Raw genomic sequence first — 18,018 nt, forward strand, 5'->3', positions numbered from 1 at the left:
AAACTCATACTGATTTCAAGCTACAGTTACCTGCTAGTCTTATTTTAACATTCTTGTGGTTTGGCGAAGGTGGGGGGGGGGGAGAGAAGGCAGGTCTGTGACCCTCCAGATATTGCTCCAGATCTCCCACGTATCTCAAACCCTTGGTAAATTAAGAACTTACCCTGCATGTGAAGACAGGCTCTGGTAAATTGAGCAGACAAGACCAACAGTGTGCCCAATGGTCAAGAAGGTGGTTACTGCACATGCTATAGAGGTAAGTTAGGGGCAGATGGGGCTTATCAACCTGGGAAAGTAGCCCATCTAGAAGAAACACTTTGATTCTAAACGTCTGCTGCTTTGAGGGATATTTTCAGGAGAAGAGAAGGCTGAGGAGTAAACCCTACACAAATCCAGAGTGGAGTCCCTAAGACAGTTGGATGGCGCCTTGTACACATCCTTCTGGCAACTCCTGCAGCCCAGCTGGTGTCAAATGTATTGCTGTACTTTCCTTTGGAGCACAAGAAGTGGGTACAGTGGTACCTCGGGTTACGTACTTAATTGGTTCCGGGGTGCCGTTCGCAACCCAAAAAGTACGTAACCTGAATGGCGATATCGCGCATGCGCGAAAGCGCGATATTGTGCTTTGCGCATGCGCAGAATGCACGAGAGGTGAAAAACACTTCTGGGTTACCGGAGTACATAACCGGAAAAAAATGTAACCTGAAGCGGACGTAACCCGAGGTATGATTGTATTGTTGTCTGGGCAGCCCGGGACCTCCATACACGCTGCCTAGGCTTGCACTCCAAGAAGGTCACTTCGGTGCTGCTAAGGCAGCATTTTGATTTCACCCCTGTAAGTGTACTCCATTGTCTCTTGAGACTGATGAATGCCATCATCTCTAAACATTAAGCCATGCTGGCTGGCTGGCGACGATGGGAGTTGGAGTCCTGCAGTATCTGGAGGGCAACAGATTGTCCACCACTGATTTAGTGTTACTACTATATTAGGAACTGTGTATAGAGATATGATATGAATGAGGAGCAATACTGTAGTTGCACCTTTATTTATTTATTGCTCCAATTGCCAGGTTTTTTTTTTACTGGATACTTCTGCCACTGTTCGATATTATTCATATACAATTCTGCTTTTATTCTTTTTACATCTGTTGTCTGTTTTTACAAGCATTTTACTGCTTTTTACTATAGTTTTATTTTGATTGAATACTTTCAGGTCATTAGCTGTTTTCAATTTTTTATGTGAAAGGCATATTTTAAAGTAAAATTAGCTTTTGCAAATAAAGGCAAGAGCTGTAGTAACACACACACAAAATAAAATGGGGAAGGAGTTGCTTGACGGTCCTTAGCACTCATCAACTTGACCAATTTTTGTCCTGCAAATGGAATTACTCTCATAAAGTGCACATCAGCATGATGCGATGCTAAATTTGTCCTTGGAAGACAGATACTGCAAGAGAAACTCCCAAGTGACAATTTCCTCTCACATACTTTTGCTTATTTTTCCTGTCAGTAAGCAAATTAAAAAAAAAACCCTCTCCAAACTTCTTGCTTTCATTGCCAGGATCTGAGAGTTTGATTTTTAATTTTGCTTGGGAAGAGGCCCAGATAACTCTAGTCCCCGAAAAGCCTTGATTTTCCCAGTCGGGTTTCATAATTGGCTCAAGCCCCAACAGCTGAATCTGGCACATAAAAGGACCTGTAAAACTAATCCTACTAACACAATATCACTGAATTGGTTACATTTTTCTGGGAAGCAAAGGAAGAGAGAGGGAGGAGAATACTGGAATGAGGTGGGAGGCTTATGCGGGAGGGCAGGGGAGAGAGAGAGACTGGAACTTTAGAAGTCTCCCTTAGTCTTTTTCCTTTCAGGAAACACATCCTGTTCACATCTGACTGCTGTGGCAGTGGCTCTGTTTGTTGCAGCCGGCTACGCCCTGAGGCTCACCAAAAACAGCCACAAAAACAACCATTTCCTCTCCATTGAGAGATAGGAGGAAAAAACTTCCTTGCAGCAGAGGTTCTGCAATCCTGCTTCTACCTCACACAGCCCTGACATTCGCAGAAGAACAGGGGCAGCAGAACAGATTTCCTTGGAATACACCAGCCTTCCAGGGCTCCTTGGGAAATAAGTGTTGAATTTTTCCTCAGAATTTGTCTTGGTGTTGAGAATGAATTTCTACTGCATCTGTGGGATGCTCTGAGTTTGGGGCCGTTGTGAAACGATTTAAGAGCTCTTGCAGCCTAACTCCTATGCAGATCTTAGTCTCCTCTCACAGCTGTGTTCCAGAAGGTTGAGGCACCCGGCACCGTTTGCAGGCATTTTAGCATCTACTGTCCAAGAACGCGGCACTTCCTACATCAACATTTCGCAAGTTGGTTCCAGAAAGAATGCACCTCATCTTTCAGCTCTTCACCAGCTTGGCTCTGCTCAAAGTGCAGGAAGGTGGATAAGGCACCGCTTGGGAAGACAGAACTCTGGAAGCCTCGCTTCTGCTCGTTATATGGATTTCCCCTCTCTGCCTAGTTGCTCTTTGTGCAATCAGAAACCCCCCAGGAGCTGACTTTGAGAATGAATGGTGATGTTCTCTAGCCATTCATAACTTCATTCTGTGCCTGCCTCCCATCTGCAGCCCCAATTAAATGTACTGCAGCTGACCGGGACTCTTGGATCTTCTACAAAGAGAGGCTGCCAGCGGTTGATGACAGTCAGATATGACTGTCCAGAAGCTGGTAGCCACAGCTGTGTTGGTAGCTTTGGTCTCACTTATTCTCAACAACGCCGCTGCCTTTACCCCCAACTGGGTGTATCAGACCTTGGAGGATGGGCGAAAGCGCAGTGTGGGGCTGTGGAAGATGTGCTGGCTGGCAGAGAAGGGAAGAGGAGGTGCAGGCACAGGTGCCAGGCATGGGCAAGGGGCAGAGCGTGAATGTGAATCCTTGGGCTGGGGTTCGGAGCCAGCTGGGTTCCAGGAATCTCGTAGCACTGTCAAACGTAAGTCTTGATTTTCGTCATCACTGTCTATCCTGTGTTATGTAGAGAGCACCTCTTGAGTCAGGTGTCGGCAGTTGACACATGGAAAGTCCTGACTTTGAAGCACTTGCCATCTCATGGCTCAACCAGAAAAGGGCTGCACACCTCACAGAGGCTGTGGATTTCCAGCACCTCTTGAGTCCGAGCCCCAGTAAGTTAGAAAGAAACTAGAAGAGAAGGGGGGAAAGAAAGCAAGTTTGGGTCATGACAATTGCACACCTGGTCTCTAGCAGGAGGTGCAAATTGGAAGTTTTGAGACACCATAAAAGTCAAACTCAAGTCTGAAACAAGGCCAAAGTGTGCACTTTTGTGGACAGGTACAACTCCAATGAGATGAGAAGCTCTCATTTGTGTCTTTGCTGCTAAATGCTTCATCTAGTGATTCAGTGAATGGAAAGCAAGCAAATCCAGTGAAGCAGGCTATGAGAGAGAAACAAAATTTTGCATATTCTGCATTATCTCTCTCTCTCTCTCGCTCCCTTTCACAACTCTGCATCCAAAATAACCCATATTCTGCCACAGGTAAAGCTGAATGATGTGATCAGAGTAAGTTATACAAATCTGCATGCATTTGCTTCTTGTGCACACTGCATTCTCTCCATCTCCCTGAGTGCTGGAAATCTGGCCCAGTCCTTCCCAGTCCTGGCTTTTGAAATTTGACCAGATGTTTCCCACAAATAAACCACGAAGACTAGAAACTTAAGTTGGGCCAGCAGCATGTGAAATACATTTGTCCCACCCTAGCAATGATACTGACAAAAATCCCTTACACATCACAATTAGTGGTAGAAAGAAAGCTCTTGTTCTTAAGATGTTGAGTTCTGTGCCAAAAAAGCAAATGCTGGTGAGATGTGATTGTGCAATTAATGAAATCATGCAGCCCTGCAACTGACTCATGTTCCATTTCTGTTTTGTTCATGTAAATCTTACTGAATGGTTAAGACAAGATGGGGTGGCGGGGAGGGATAAAACATGCTTTGTTTCTAATGTTGACAAAGTTTGCAGAAGAAGTGGCAGAGGAAAAATGCAAATGGTATGGGAGTCTACCAGCTCCAGAGCTTCCAGAGACTTGTTCTAGGATATCCTCTTTCCCCCTCTTGCCTCCTCTGAAGAGGTGCTGCCCCAATATCTCAGCCTGCTTTTGAGAGAGGAAACCACCCTCAGCAGATTCTCACAACAATTTTGCCTGTAGTTGGCTGCTTATTTATTTTTCCTGGCCCAGATTATATTTTAGTCCAAGATGAAGACATTCTATGAGATGCTCACAGAGGGACACTCCCCTTAACACTTCATCAAGAGCCAATCAGTTAAATGCCATCAGTTTAGAAGCCCACAGTCCATGTCGGGAGTGGCTGTTGTTGCTCCTGATCACAGGGTCTTGTTAGAATACTGAGAAGTCTGCATTTTACTTTTCTAACAAAGAAAATTTTCTAGCACTCATGCTGGTACCGACACATACATTACTGTACCAGTAACTTTTTTCAGATGTGGTTTCCAGTGTTGAACAAAGCTGTCCAACCCTGACCCAGGCCTTCCTTCAGAAAGATCTGCCTATTAATTCTGTTCTATCCTGTGTCCCCTTTGTATTTGTTTAAACCAATTCTCAAACCGATAACTTACACACTAACCTCCAGTAACGCACAATGTGTGGCAGATATTACTGCAAATTCATTATGCTATTTTTGCGATATACCAATGACAGGAGAAGACTTGGTCTATTTATTTGTGTCATTTAATATGCCTAATAAAGAACCTAACAAAAGGTTATGCCATAGCAGAAAGATCTGCGGTTGTACTGCCACAAAAATATGCTGTAACTCCTGTGTTAAACTGCTTCCGAAGTATAACTCAGTAATTGTCTAGGGAGACATCTGTGTCTTTGCCATACAACGTATCTGTTTGTGCTCTTGGACTAAATAGGGAACAAAATGATTTTAAGAACATCTGAGGTACCCTGCTAGATCAGACTAAGGGGCTATATCTAGCCCAGCATCCTCTTTTTCAAAGTGGCAAACCTGATGCTGCTGGGAAGCCCACCAGAAGGATGTGAGGGTTATAACCCTTTTGTGATGTTGTTTTTCCTGCAACCAGCATTTACTGGCAAGTGGCCTTGGAACGTGGGGCTCCATGCAGTTATCATAGCTAATTGTCAATAAATCTTCATGCATTTCACCGATCCCGTTATGGCCATCACCATGTTTTGTGGCAGTGAATTCCATACATCAATGCTGTGCAGATGACCCCTCTTTTTGCATGTTCTAAATCCACAGCCAAGCAATTGGATAACTACAAGTTCTAGCATCATGTGAGACAGCGTATGCATAATTTTCTAAGCTTCTATCATAGCCACCCGCCGTGCTTTAAGTCACTTTTTTCCTAAATTATATAGCCGCAAATGGAAGGTGAAGCTTGGACCTCCAGAAGATGCTGGACTACAATTCCCATCAGAACCAACAAGACTGGGCAACAGTCAGGGATGACTAGAGTTGCAGTCCAATAGTATCTGGATGGTCACAGATTCCCTATTCTTCCTTTCCCCTTTCCTTATTTTAACTGCCTTTTTAATGGGACTGTGGCGGCTATCAATCTTCAGCAGCACAACTAAGCCAGGTCTGCTATTTAATGCACAAGCATGAAAAGGGAGGACCATAAGGTACATTTTTTGCCTCTGAAAACCAGAACAGCATGGCACAAGAAAATCTGGCAGTGACACCACCCCAGCACTCTCAGAAGCCTCATGTGTCAAAAAGCAGATGCTGCACAAAAAGTCCAGATCAGTCTAAAAGCTTTGGCACACAGCCAATGTTCAATGGATTTACACACTGACACAGAACAAGTGTGAACTAATAAATCATGTTTCATATGATACACAGAAACAGAACAGCTGACTTCTAACCTGATCGATGTGCATTTCGTGCTAGAGGAGAAGGGGGGGGGGAGAAACTATGTGAGAAGGTAGCCAAATTCTGCAAAGTCCAATAAAATGCAGCCCAAATTAGTCTGTGTTTGCACCTTTCAGTTCCACTGTGGAAGAGGATGACAAAGAAGTTTCTAATACAGCTGTAGTACTGTTAAGAAGCATACAGAGCTCAAATAGAGTACACAAAATTAACCAATTTGCATACAGCTGCTTCTTTCCACTAATTTATTCTGCTTCTGCTTTTCACAGTGGAAGATAAAGAGCTCTTATTTTAGCTCATGGCAAGGGAGGAAATATACACCACTGCCTCTGATCACTAGAAGGCCTCCACAGCATCCTACTTGTCTTGTAAGGTCTCATCAGGCCTACATGGTTGTTGCTTTTTAATTAATCTAAACAGTTGCATAGATAACAGCCCTCCTTTAAAAAGAGAGCTGATATAGCATTACTTTTCGGGCACCAAATTATTACATGTGTGGTGTCATCATATGTAGAATACCGTATTTTCAGTATACAGTTTATTTGGTCCTGTGTATAATCTACTTGAAGCAACAGAGACAAAACCTGGTTTATACAAGTAGTAAAATGAGGTGCTAATAAGAAGTCCAAAAGACTACAGAGAGTAGGGAGGATGAAAGTGCAGAGGTGGATTTAGGGCAGCGTGACCAGTTCTGCTGCACTGGGCACCAAGCCTTAGGGTTGTTGCAGGGCGCTGAAAGTATAATATAGTGAACAGAACAGAACAGAACAGAACAGAAGGTATGGGGTGCATGTCCAAAATTTTGGCCTTGTACAGGGTGCCACTGAAATTTGAAAAACCAAAGTCCACCGCTGGGATCAGCAGCAAACAGGCCCCATGATCAGCACTGATTACCTCAGGGATAGGCGAATCTGTCAATTTGGGTTTATATAGGTTTCTCATTTTTCCCATCTCCACATCAGATTACAAAGGGGGTAAATCCATAAAATTCATCAACATTTTAGTGCAAATTTCTCCTACTCAACATAGCCACCTGGTTGTTGTTGTTGTTGTTGTTTTTAAATGCATATAGTTACTGCAAAAATTCAGGGAGTATTTAGAAGTGCTATGCCTCATTTTTTGTTTTAAGTCCATTCTATCTCCTTGAGCTTGTACCACCTTGCTGATTCTCTGGATGTGAATATTATCCAAATACTACAACCCATTAGATTTTAGAAGGTTCCCTCACACTGAACAAGTCTCCCATTCCTGGTCTGAAGAATTGCCTAAATCTCTTTAGATTTTTCTCTTTCTTTTAGAAAGCACTTGGCACTGGAGATATTGAATGGGATGTGGGCTTCTTTGTCCAACAGCAATCATGGTGGTTATGAATGAGCTGTTGTTGCTGCCCAGAGAGCAGGATGCTTAGACGCTATTAAAATGAATGCTGTACTCAGACAGAGAGATCGTGTCTCTGGCTGTACTTGCAAAGGAATACTGTTTAGGCACTGCAGAGTCTAAAACCAATTGTGGAAAGGAAATTAAATGAGGGGGGCAGGAACAGGGGACTTGGACGATTCTCAGGGATGTTGAAGACACAGGAAAGAGGCAAGTGATATGAAGCTTGTTTCTCAAAGACACACAGAGTAATGAAGCTATTTCCTTATTATAGCTCTTAGGGTCAAGCATGTCTAGAGGTGGGGAGTGGCCCAATATTGTGAGTGTCTACGTGACTCCCATGTTCGCCAGATATAAACATCTGTCTATCCACAGGGTATGATTTGTATAAAATACATTTTCACTATGAAATACCGGGGGGGGGGGGGGTGGCAGCGAGGCCAGGGGCACGGCTCTGTGTGGGAAAAAGAAACTGGAAAATGTTTATAGAGGCATCAAACCAGACAATCCCAGGGATCATTAGCCACGTCTCTGATATTTCTTGGAAAACAGCCAGGCAGAAACCAGAAGATACCAAAAATAGAGTTTAGCTATATTACTGAGGCCTCTGTGGTATTTGAGTGCAAACCAAAAGGATGAAACAGGCAGGGTCCCAATTATGTAAACCCACATTCTTCGAACAAATCCTATGTATTTGTTCGGATTGTGTCGTAAGACAATCTGAGGCACTTTAGAACACATCTAGCTGGTATCATCTTCACTGAAAAGACCTGGGATGCTGGTCTGTTCAAAAGAAGGGTGATGAGGGAGGATTTTTAAACCATTTCTAGCCTGCTCCTTGCTATTCTTTCCAATATTAGAAAATGCAAGTTGGGCAACATTTGCACAGTCCTGCGGTGGGGTTTTTTTGTGTGAAGGGTTATGTTCTGATTCAGGATCTACATCTCAGCACCCATGGCAAGTGGAGGTTGCAGTATGTGTACAGTGCAGCTTTGTTCTTCCCCATGGAGCAAACTCCAGCAGGCAAACTAGATAAGGGAAATAATCATGCATTGAAGAAAGGCTTACACCCCCTCCCACAATGCTGCTTCTCCTATCTAATTTGGGAGCCTCTGTAGCTGCTTTGATCTACAAAAACACATCCAGTGTCGCTTCACGTTTAGCATATGCGCACATGTGCACAAGATGGAAAGATGAAGTCATCATACTCTCTCAGTCACCTATGTAATCCCCACCACCACCTCTGCTCTTTCTTTCTGCCAATAATGGCATAAAGAAACATTCTTAAACATAACAATATGCAAGAAATTCACACATTGCACAGGCACACATATTTCTTCATCTAAGAACACATCGCTTGTCCTGCATGGAGAAGGTTTTTAATCTTCTCTGTGAAAAGAGATAAGAAATACCATCTCCCTTTGAAAACGCAAAGCTCCTTGTCTGGTGCAGCTTTAGCCAAGCATTTAAAGGCAACTGAAGTATTATTTTACAAACAAATGCTTCTGACCTGAAACTCAGCAAATCTCTTAAATCTATCCCTGTAAAAAAAACAAAAAACTGGATACATGTTTGATTGCCAGGGCAGCTTCTCACTGGTATAAAGGTAAAGGGGACCCCTGACCATTAGGTCCAGTCGCGGACGACTTTGGGGTTGTGGCGCTCATCTCACTTTACTGGCCAAGGGAGCCGGCGTACAGCTTCCAGGTCATGTGACCAGCATGACTAAGCTGCTTCTGGCGAACCAGAGCAGCGCACGGAAACACCGTTTACCTTCTCGCCGGAGCGCTACCTATTTATCTACTTTGACGTGCAATGACCCCATTGCGGGGATTCAAACCGCCGACCTTCTGATCGACAATTCCTAGGCTCTGTGGTTTAGACCACAGCACCATCCGCGACCCCTTACTGGTATAGAAAGCCAAAAAAATCTAGCCTTCTCCAATTCATATCACAGAGGCTCAACTTGGGGGGGGGGGACCAAGAGAGAGACATGCTGCAATCAGTCAGGACTGTTGACAATCATGCTACATTTATGTCTGAAACAAATTTTGCTCAACAAATTTTATCTGAAAAGAGTAACATAATGTACCCCAAAATCCCAGCTACTGGTAGCTTTATCCAAAAGCAACCTTTCAGCAAATAATTCACAGTTCAGTTTTCAAGTTTTTTAAAAAAATTCCAGCCACTGAAAGAGCAAACAAGAAGATAGAGATGTATGTTTAAATCCCAAGCAGAATGAGGTTTCTAAATGAGATCATTTTTATTTAATTACACCAGCAAATCACATCCTATTGTCTAATCTGACTGTCATGCATTTACAGAGCACTAATGTCCCTGAGGACATCATTTAGCATAACCAAATAAAGCCTGTGTTCATAAGTATGAAAATTAAATTAACTGTACCTGCCTTGGTCTAGTCTGGACAATAGAAATGAAAATCTGAGATGGTTTTGTAACTTGAATGCACTGTCAACCAGACCTAATTGATTTCCACTTGGTGGCTGCAGCGCTATGTACATTTCCATGGAAGTAAGTCCTGTTAAATTCACTGGTGTTTACTTATGAGTAAACATGCATAGGATCAGACTGCACAAGACTAATTAGAAAACAGCAACATTTGCTGTACAAGGTACAGGTTTGAATCAGAGCTAGATGTTACGGGAGATGCATGGCTGCCACCCAAAATATATAATGCACTTCCCCCTCTGGTAGCATCTTGTAATACAAAAGGCATGGCATGATGTTATTACACTCGACTTTTCCTGATCCCTGCTCTCTACTTCACTGTGGCATCATGTTATCTAGTGTTACCACAAGTTATGGGAGAACTATGAAGAAGAGGTGCAGGGCTGCTGTTTCTGGTGGAAGCCACACAGCCTTCTGTAACTGGAAATAGAGTGATTTCTCTGTTTCCAGTCTGTATCAATTTTGCATGTGTCTATTCACAAGTTTGTTCTGAACTAAACCACTTCAAGGAGGGACAAAGCTGGCCACAACATGGGCTCCTCCTTGTTCTGGGGTGTCCCAGGCTACCTTAGTGGCACAGAAAGATCATATACTGCAGCTGCTCCCACATTGCCAGTGTAATGTAAGGTGTTTTAAACTGAGAATACACTCACTTAAATTAAAATTATGGGTAGGCTAATTAGGAGGCAAGCAGAAGACTCTTCAGTCTATTGAGCTTATCTCCTACCTTGGTAGCTAAACACGAAGCCACACAATTTCCCCCTATAGCATCAGTGTCAACTTGGCCCCTTGCCCTCTGCCCTTACCAGCAGTTAGGTGGTGCTTTTAGTGCAGACCCACTGAAAGAATTGTAGCATCACAATTGTTTGTGAGCAGTTAGATGAGGAAGAAAGTTGTATGAGACCAGATTTGAAGGGTGGCTAGGGGCCTGGCATAGCCCCATAGAAGACCAGTAAGTGTTGTGTAAAATGATGTATTGAACAACACAACTTTTTAGGCTGCGTCCTATGGAGTTTTCTTAAACTAGCCTGTCAAGAGTGCATCTTGAGAAATGTTAGGAACAAGATGTTGAAAGAGAACTAATCATGTGGATTTCAGAGAGGAGATGTCCTGAGTCTGGAACAATGCCTGGAAGTTTGCCTTACAAGTGTCTCCTTTTCAAAATAAACAAAAGTATTACCCTTCTGATACAGCATTCTCATGCTTTTAAAAGTCATGGGTGTGACTCCTCCAAGCACAGCTGCATCTTCTAAGAAGTAAAGTGGGAAAGTATACCTTACTGGCTTACCCATGCTTCTGAATAACAACACTATAGTTGCTGGAAGTGAGCTGTTTGATGGGAGTGGTAGGCTGACCCAGAAAGATGGTACAGAGGGAAAGGCTCCAAACGCACTGCAGCAGGGAAGACATAAAGTAGTCCAGAAAGGAGGTCTCTAGAGCACAGACAAGAGAGCCAGGCTACCCAAGTCCAGGGACAGCTATACCTGGCAAACCACAAGTATTCTTAGAATATGAACCCGTTCTTTCAAGGAAACTGCAATGCCAGTCAGAACAGGCCATTCACCTAGTTCCCAAACCACCCACCTGCAGCACCTGTCTTATTAGCCTCTGCTTATTGCCCCTACTCAATCATTGCTGCCAAACACCAATCCAAGACTTTTGCAGCCTCTTCTGATTCAGATGGAATGGAGAGACAGAGCTGTGTGTTATTGGGATATTAGCGCATTAACACTCACTTAGTATCAGAGCTTCTTGTATGGAAATCTTGATGAAGAAGTTAGGGGATCTGACATGGATCTTAAAGGAAGACTTTTCCAAATGGTGGATGCAAGAGGAATCAGGGGCTTATCAACAACATATCATGACATATGGGAAACCCATCAACAATTAGTTTTTAATGTAGAAGGCACAGCAGATTAAAAAATTCCAAAACAAGAAGGTGGGCCCCCTGAAATATTTTTGTCAGAGTGACAATACTGAACAATAGGTTGAGATGCTAATGATTACTGGAAATGCCACTGGTGATTGTGCAGAGCTTATACAAAGTCACAAGAAAAGAAAAGAAAAAAGAGTGTTTGCAATGGTTACAAGGATGCTGTTGGTTAAGTTCAAGGATATTATAAAGGTTGCAACAAAGCCAAAAGGAAATCATAAATGGGCAAAACAACCAGCCTTTAATGCAATAATATTATATAACAGAGATGTACCGGTAGATGAGGAGAAAACATGCAAGTTTGCAAGAGACACGTAGTAGCTGTAACAATATAACAACAATTGTCTGGGACAGAGAGAAGATATGGTAAACCATCTTCAAATATCTTAAAGGCTAGAGGACGGAGCAAAAAAAATTTCTCCTGCTCCAGAGGGTAGGATTTGAGTTACAAGAAAGGAGATTCCAACTAAAGATCAGAAAGAACTTTCTGAAAGTAAGAGCTGTTTGACAGAGAACAGACTCCCAAGAGATGGCCATCTGTCATGTATGATCTAGTTGAAATTCCTGCCATTCTATGATTCAAATGCAGCATGGAGATACAATATCTTTAGAAAACTCAGGAATTTGTCTACTGCAAATCAAAGTGGAACTACACTTTAAAGAGTATATTTCACATCTTGAGAATATATAGCTCATTCCTAATCAGTGTTTTTGACTTCTAGAAATACATGTAAACCTTCAAGTTAGAAGGCAGAATGTTTGGCTCTTTTCTGCATTTACAATCTCATCTCTTGATTGCTTTTTAAAATTGTAAGGGTTTTTGAAAGGTTTTAAAAAGCGAGGGTCCCAAAAAATTGCAGAGCCTTCTAACTCATTGCATCCTAAGATATACATGTAGATCTATACCAGCTTCCCAGCCTCTAAAACAAGTTTTTGCCTATATATATATTAAATTCCCACCCTAACTGAGGCCCATGCTGGTTTCATCTGTGTGCAGAGCAGATGGCAGACTTTAGTTAGAGGTGTGTTTGTTGGAGTGCTGCAAGGTAGGGGTTCCCCCACTGCATTATAGTATTGTTAATGTTAATACAGGAAACTGTTTCACTTCAGGTCAGACAAATTGTCCATCCAGGCCAATATTATGTACTCTTATCTGCTCGCAGCTCTCCAGGTTGTTGGGTAGGAAAGGGCAAGTCTGTCAAGCTTGATTTCATAATTTTCTCATTTTTCTAATATTAAGCTCAGTCTTCTGCATGTCCATATCACTTGCATTTTTTAAAAAAGTTCTCATGAAAATTCACCAGCAAATTTCTTCTCTTATGCCCATTTTGCAACTACCTTTCACTCCCATAATACATCTTTATATGTTATTTTCACCATTATATGAATTTTGACGCACACTTTACCCTAGTATATGCATTTTTACACACTTTACTTGGCTTGACAACTGCACTGTAAAAGGAAGGAAAGAAAAATGCAATTATTTTTGAAGAATGACTACATTTTTATTCTTGTATTATATCAGAAAATGTGAATTGGGTAGGTTCGCTTTTAAATGCAAACTGAACTGAATTTCTACCCCAGTCGTAGTCTCAGAGATATTTCCCATTATTTGCTACGCGATCCCTTTTAAACATATGGAATCAGTTTGACAAAAATAAATTTTGGATGCTTTAAAATTCTAGTTTAAGTGGTTGACCAACAATTCCACTGTACAGGAGCATTTTATAAAACAATACTCTGATTTTGGTTCTAGAAAGGTTTCCCTTCAAGTGCAGCCATTTGTATGGCAAGAAAATTCTAACTCATACCAGCAGGAAGCTAGGATGTTGCGCTGACACAGTGATGCTTATGAATCCTAGAGGGAGAGGAAGGAAATGGATGAAAACAGGAAATCTACCAGTGAAAAGAAAATAAGGAAAAAATGCAGACCTTTTCAGCAAACGCTAATCCAGTGTAAAGTATTTCCTTTTAAATATCCACTATGGATATAGCTGCTTGCATAAAAGATAAAGGCACAATGTAAATACAAAAGTCAAGTATAAAACACTATAACAATTATAATGGCAACAGCAACCATCTCTTCTTAAAAAAATACCTGCATGTATAGTGGTGATATCAATAAAGATCAAGTGTGGTGGTTTTTTGTAGCAAATCGCTATACAGTACATCAGTCTGTTTATTAATGAGTAGCATTTTAATCCTGATCTTCCACAGGATCTCAGAACACCAGACTCCCTTTCCCATCTTTATCCTCACAGCCCACTTGGGAAGCTGAGAGATTGTAAACAACACTTGTGATATTTATGTTAATCTCTTTGTCCTAACTTGCAAAGAAGTACAGTGGTACCTGAGGTTACATACACTTCAGGTTACATACTCCGCTAACCCAGAAATAATGCTTCAGGTTAAGAACTTTGCTTCAGGATAAGAACAGAAATTGTGCTCTGGCGGCGCACCGGGAGTTCCCATTAGCTAAAGTGGTGCTTCAGGTTAAGAACGGACCTCTGCAACGAATTAAGTTCTTAACCCGAGGTACAACTGTACAAGTTAAGAAATCTGGGAGCACACAAGATTTTTCAGAAGCGACTGGAAATGGTTGGCTTCTCAAGCCTTTCACATTCATGCGAATGAACTAATGCCCTTTTGCCTTTTGTTCCCCACAGTGCAGTTTGACATGATGCGAGCCTGTAACATGATTGCCACGGTGGCTCTGACAGCTGGCCAGCTCCTCTTTGTGTTGGGATTGGTAGAACTGCCCATTATCTCCCAGGATACCCAGTGGTGGGAAGAAGCCATAGCCGCGGTGTTCCAGCTTGCCAGTAAGTAATTTCTTTTTTTCAAGTGCTAACTTATTACAGTGAAATTTAACAATAAAATGTTCACAGTTCCACCCTCTTTTATTCCCTGTGCACACTCAGTCTATATAACTTGAATATAGTGGCTCAAACCCACACAAAACCCTCCCTCCCACTACGACTATTGCTGTTTCAAGTGCTCTGTAATGTGTCTGAGCAAGTGCTGGTGCCGTGTATGACATTATCCGCGAAAAGCAAAAACACTACCGCCACCCCAGTGCCTGAGCCTGTTTGTGGACTTCTTGTTCATTTCTTTTTAAAAATAGCATTGGTTGTGCACTCAATCCAGTTGCACTAAATCTACTCACTGCCCCACATTATAAAGACCAAGTAGGTACATGTGAAACAGTGTCACTGAACTTATAAAAACACTTTAAGAACTCACAGATCTGTGCAAGCATGGTAAATCCAACTCAATCCTGATTCTTTCTTGGCACCTGGAAATTCTAGCTCTAGGCTAGGATTTCTGCATTAAGAGCTACTTGTAAGCCCCCTCCTTGAGTTGGATTTAGCTCTTTTCACGTAAACTCTTGCTCAAATCTCTCCTTTAATACTTCTTAGTCTGAAAGCATTGAGTTAACAATTTGGTAGAGGAGTTGACGAATTTAAAACAGAGATATGTGATGAAGATGGTCCCTGAAAACTGTATGATCTATGGGGAATCATGTTAAGTTGTGTAAGTTTGTGTTGATTAAGGAGGGTTGTTATGCAATCTACTCAGCTTCCCCAGGTAAGCTCAACCAACCAGACCCTCCAGAGCAGATTTGGGGGGCATGCAGAAGAGAGGAGTGAAACTGGATGCCCTGTTGTCCAAGTGCATTTCCATTGTGCAAAGAGGGAGACATCATTGCATGTTGGCCCTAGTCATTTAGGACTCAAGAAAAAGGTGCTTTTCTCACTCACTATAGGTGTTAAATCAGTGATACACAAAGATAGGAAGATCATGTTTATTACTAATTACTGTGTTCATGAATTGCCATTATGATTTTCTCTTATCTATTTAACCTTTACATTGAAATTATATGGGCTATCTCTTGCAATTTCACAGCCTTTCCACCCTGCTGTTTACAATTTTTTCTCTATATGTGCGTCTATAAAGCAAAAATAAACACCATGCATCTGGTGAGCTCTAGTCCCCAAAGTGGATACCACGATAAATCTAAGACACCAAAAGATGCCTTTCCTTTTTTCCTTTAACAATTCTACAGGCATTCCTTCCACACTTCAACTACTTCAAATGGTTAAAGCCTAGCGTTATCTGTGCTGTGTGTGTGCATTTTAAAATTTGATTTCTTCCCCCTCCCAATTGCAGTAGAACATAATTGTAGCAGCATTTTCTCCAAGCAGAGTACAAATGACCATTTTCAGAATGGTCTGTGCTGTGTTATCTGTGCTGTGTGTGTTTAATGAAAAAGCATCCTGTTTGCATGTTATAAGGACACAAAAATTGCCTTATACCAGGTTAGACTCTCCTTTCAATCTAGCCCACTACTGTCTACTCTGACTGGCAGCAACTCTCCAGGGTCTTAGGCAGAGGTCTTTTCTATCACATGCTATCTTGCCCTTTTAACTTCAGATACCAGGGGTTGAACCTGGGACCTTCTGCATGCAAAGCAGGATAATTTCTGGATTGTATTGCGGTTTGTGTCTTAAGTAGGTGCTTCATTCATTTGCTTTTGTAAACCACATGGTAAGGAAAGTTTTCCTAATAGGCAAGATATACATTAAATAAATAAATCCCTGTGCTCATCATATGATGAATGAGGAGGGGACAATTTACACTGCCACCAGTGTGCTGGGCTTGGGGAAAAGGTTTAAATGCCAGTGTTGTCTCTAGTTTAAAAAATTTAAAATCCTGTTTGTTGCTGTCTCAAAAATCAGTGGGGAGTGGGGAACAGAATAAAAATGCTGGGGGGCTGCATCGTTGCCATTTCCTAAATTAATTTAATAAAATATTTTACCATAAACCAATCATATAAAATATATAAGTAGATAAAAATATACATAATAATTTATTATTTTGATTTGTTAGTCCCTTTATTTGGTCCATTCCAAACTGACTTACAACCAACTAAACAAATAAGACAGCCAACAGCAAAACTGAAAAAAGGGAAGCAGCAAAACCAAAAATAAACCTTCCCCAGGGGCCAAACTGATACTCAGTTACAGCCCAAGTCCAAATTATGCTGAAATAACAGCATCTTGATTTGGTGGCAGGCAGGCAGGCAGGCAACTGACTAGATATTACAGGGCAAACAATTCCAGAAAGTGAGTACCACCACCAAGAAGACCCTGTTCTGTGTAGCTATCTGCTATATATTATTATTGTTGTTGTTGTTGTTATTATTATTATTATTATTATTATTATTATTTATTCAAACTTAGCCACCTTATACAAGGCAGCCTCTAGGCAACTTCTCAACTATCTTAACCAGCAGCAGGATACAGAGAAGAGCTCACAATGAAGATCTAAGTGTGAAAGTTTGTAGGGGAGGAGGCAGTCCTTAAATATACAGTACTCAGGTCCTCAAAACCAGCACTTTGAGCTGGTGTCAGAAAATGATTGGCAGCCAGTGATGATGATACTAGTCATTATTCTGTGATCAAGATGGTGACTGCTTGTAAATTATATGGGACAGTATGCTTAGCACAATGGTGCACAGAAGACAAGGCAGTGGCAGAGAAAGGTGAGGGCCAAGAGACAGCATATGGCAAACTGTATACAGGAAGCACAGGACAGCAAAGGATAGATCTAAAACCCAAAAATCCACCCCTGAGGTTCAGGATGCATTTGAACAGTGGTTCTCCAATCTGTGCAAGCCACCTACTATTCTGGATAAGTTAAACTGCTTGGAAACCTTTCAGCTATTCCCCAACCTCAACCCCCTCACTCCCTTTAAAAGCAGCCTGGAGCTCTCTTCCCCACTGCTCCATCCTCCTGCTGTCCAAACTACCCTCCTCCTTTTTTTTTCATGAAAAGGAAATGCATTCTGGCCCTGTTTAGATTTGTTGTTTCATTGACAAACAGTACAGAGGACAGCCGTGTGCCTTTCTTCTATCAAGGCTGCTAATTTTAGATTAGGCTGCTTTCCCCCTCTGTGCTACAGTCTGTTTTAAACACAGTCAGAGAGAGACTGAAGGGCGCCAGGATATCCCGACACAGGAGGAGGAAATGCCTGCTGTTACCTGTTATGCAAGCTGAACCTTGAAATCCTCAGTACTGGGAGGGAAAAGGAGAGAGAGGGAGAAGCCAGAATCAGAATGTTCAATGCAATGCTGCTAAGACAGACTCAAACAAGCACTGCAATTTTGATTCTTGAGCTCAAGGGGTGAAAAGCACAATTTGGCAGCCAATAGAGTTGGGAATATCAAACTGCACTACTCCAATGACTCTGTTTTGCAAAGGTAATGCAATTCGTCCCATGAGAGGATGGAAAGAGGAGGAACATA

General features: G+C 42.0%; 2 protein-coding genes across 2 annotated transcripts in view; one reads left to right on the top strand and one right to left on the bottom strand.

Moving 5' to 3' along the window:
• The window catches only part of IFT140 (intraflagellar transport 140), an 86,578-nt gene that overhangs the window by 16,483 nt on the left and 52,077 nt on the right, over positions 1-18,018 (bottom strand). The window lies entirely within an intron of this gene.
• The window catches only part of TMEM204 (transmembrane protein 204), a 30,722-nt gene continuing 14,553 nt past the window's right edge, over positions 1,850-18,018 (top strand). The window contains exons 1-2 of the mRNA XM_033166551.1: positions 1,850-2,992; positions 14,377-14,532. Coding sequence (XP_033022442.1) covers positions 2,713-2,992; positions 14,377-14,532 — 436 coding nt within the window. The 5' untranslated portion in view covers positions 1,850-2,712. The remainder of the gene's footprint in view (positions 2,993-14,376; positions 14,533-18,018) is intronic.

The sequence above is a fragment of the Lacerta agilis genome, chromosome 13 (genome assembly GCF_009819535.1).
Source record: "Lacerta agilis isolate rLacAgi1 chromosome 13, rLacAgi1.pri, whole genome shotgun sequence".
NCBI classification, from domain to species: domain Eukaryota; kingdom Metazoa; phylum Chordata; class Lepidosauria; order Squamata; family Lacertidae; genus Lacerta; species Lacerta agilis.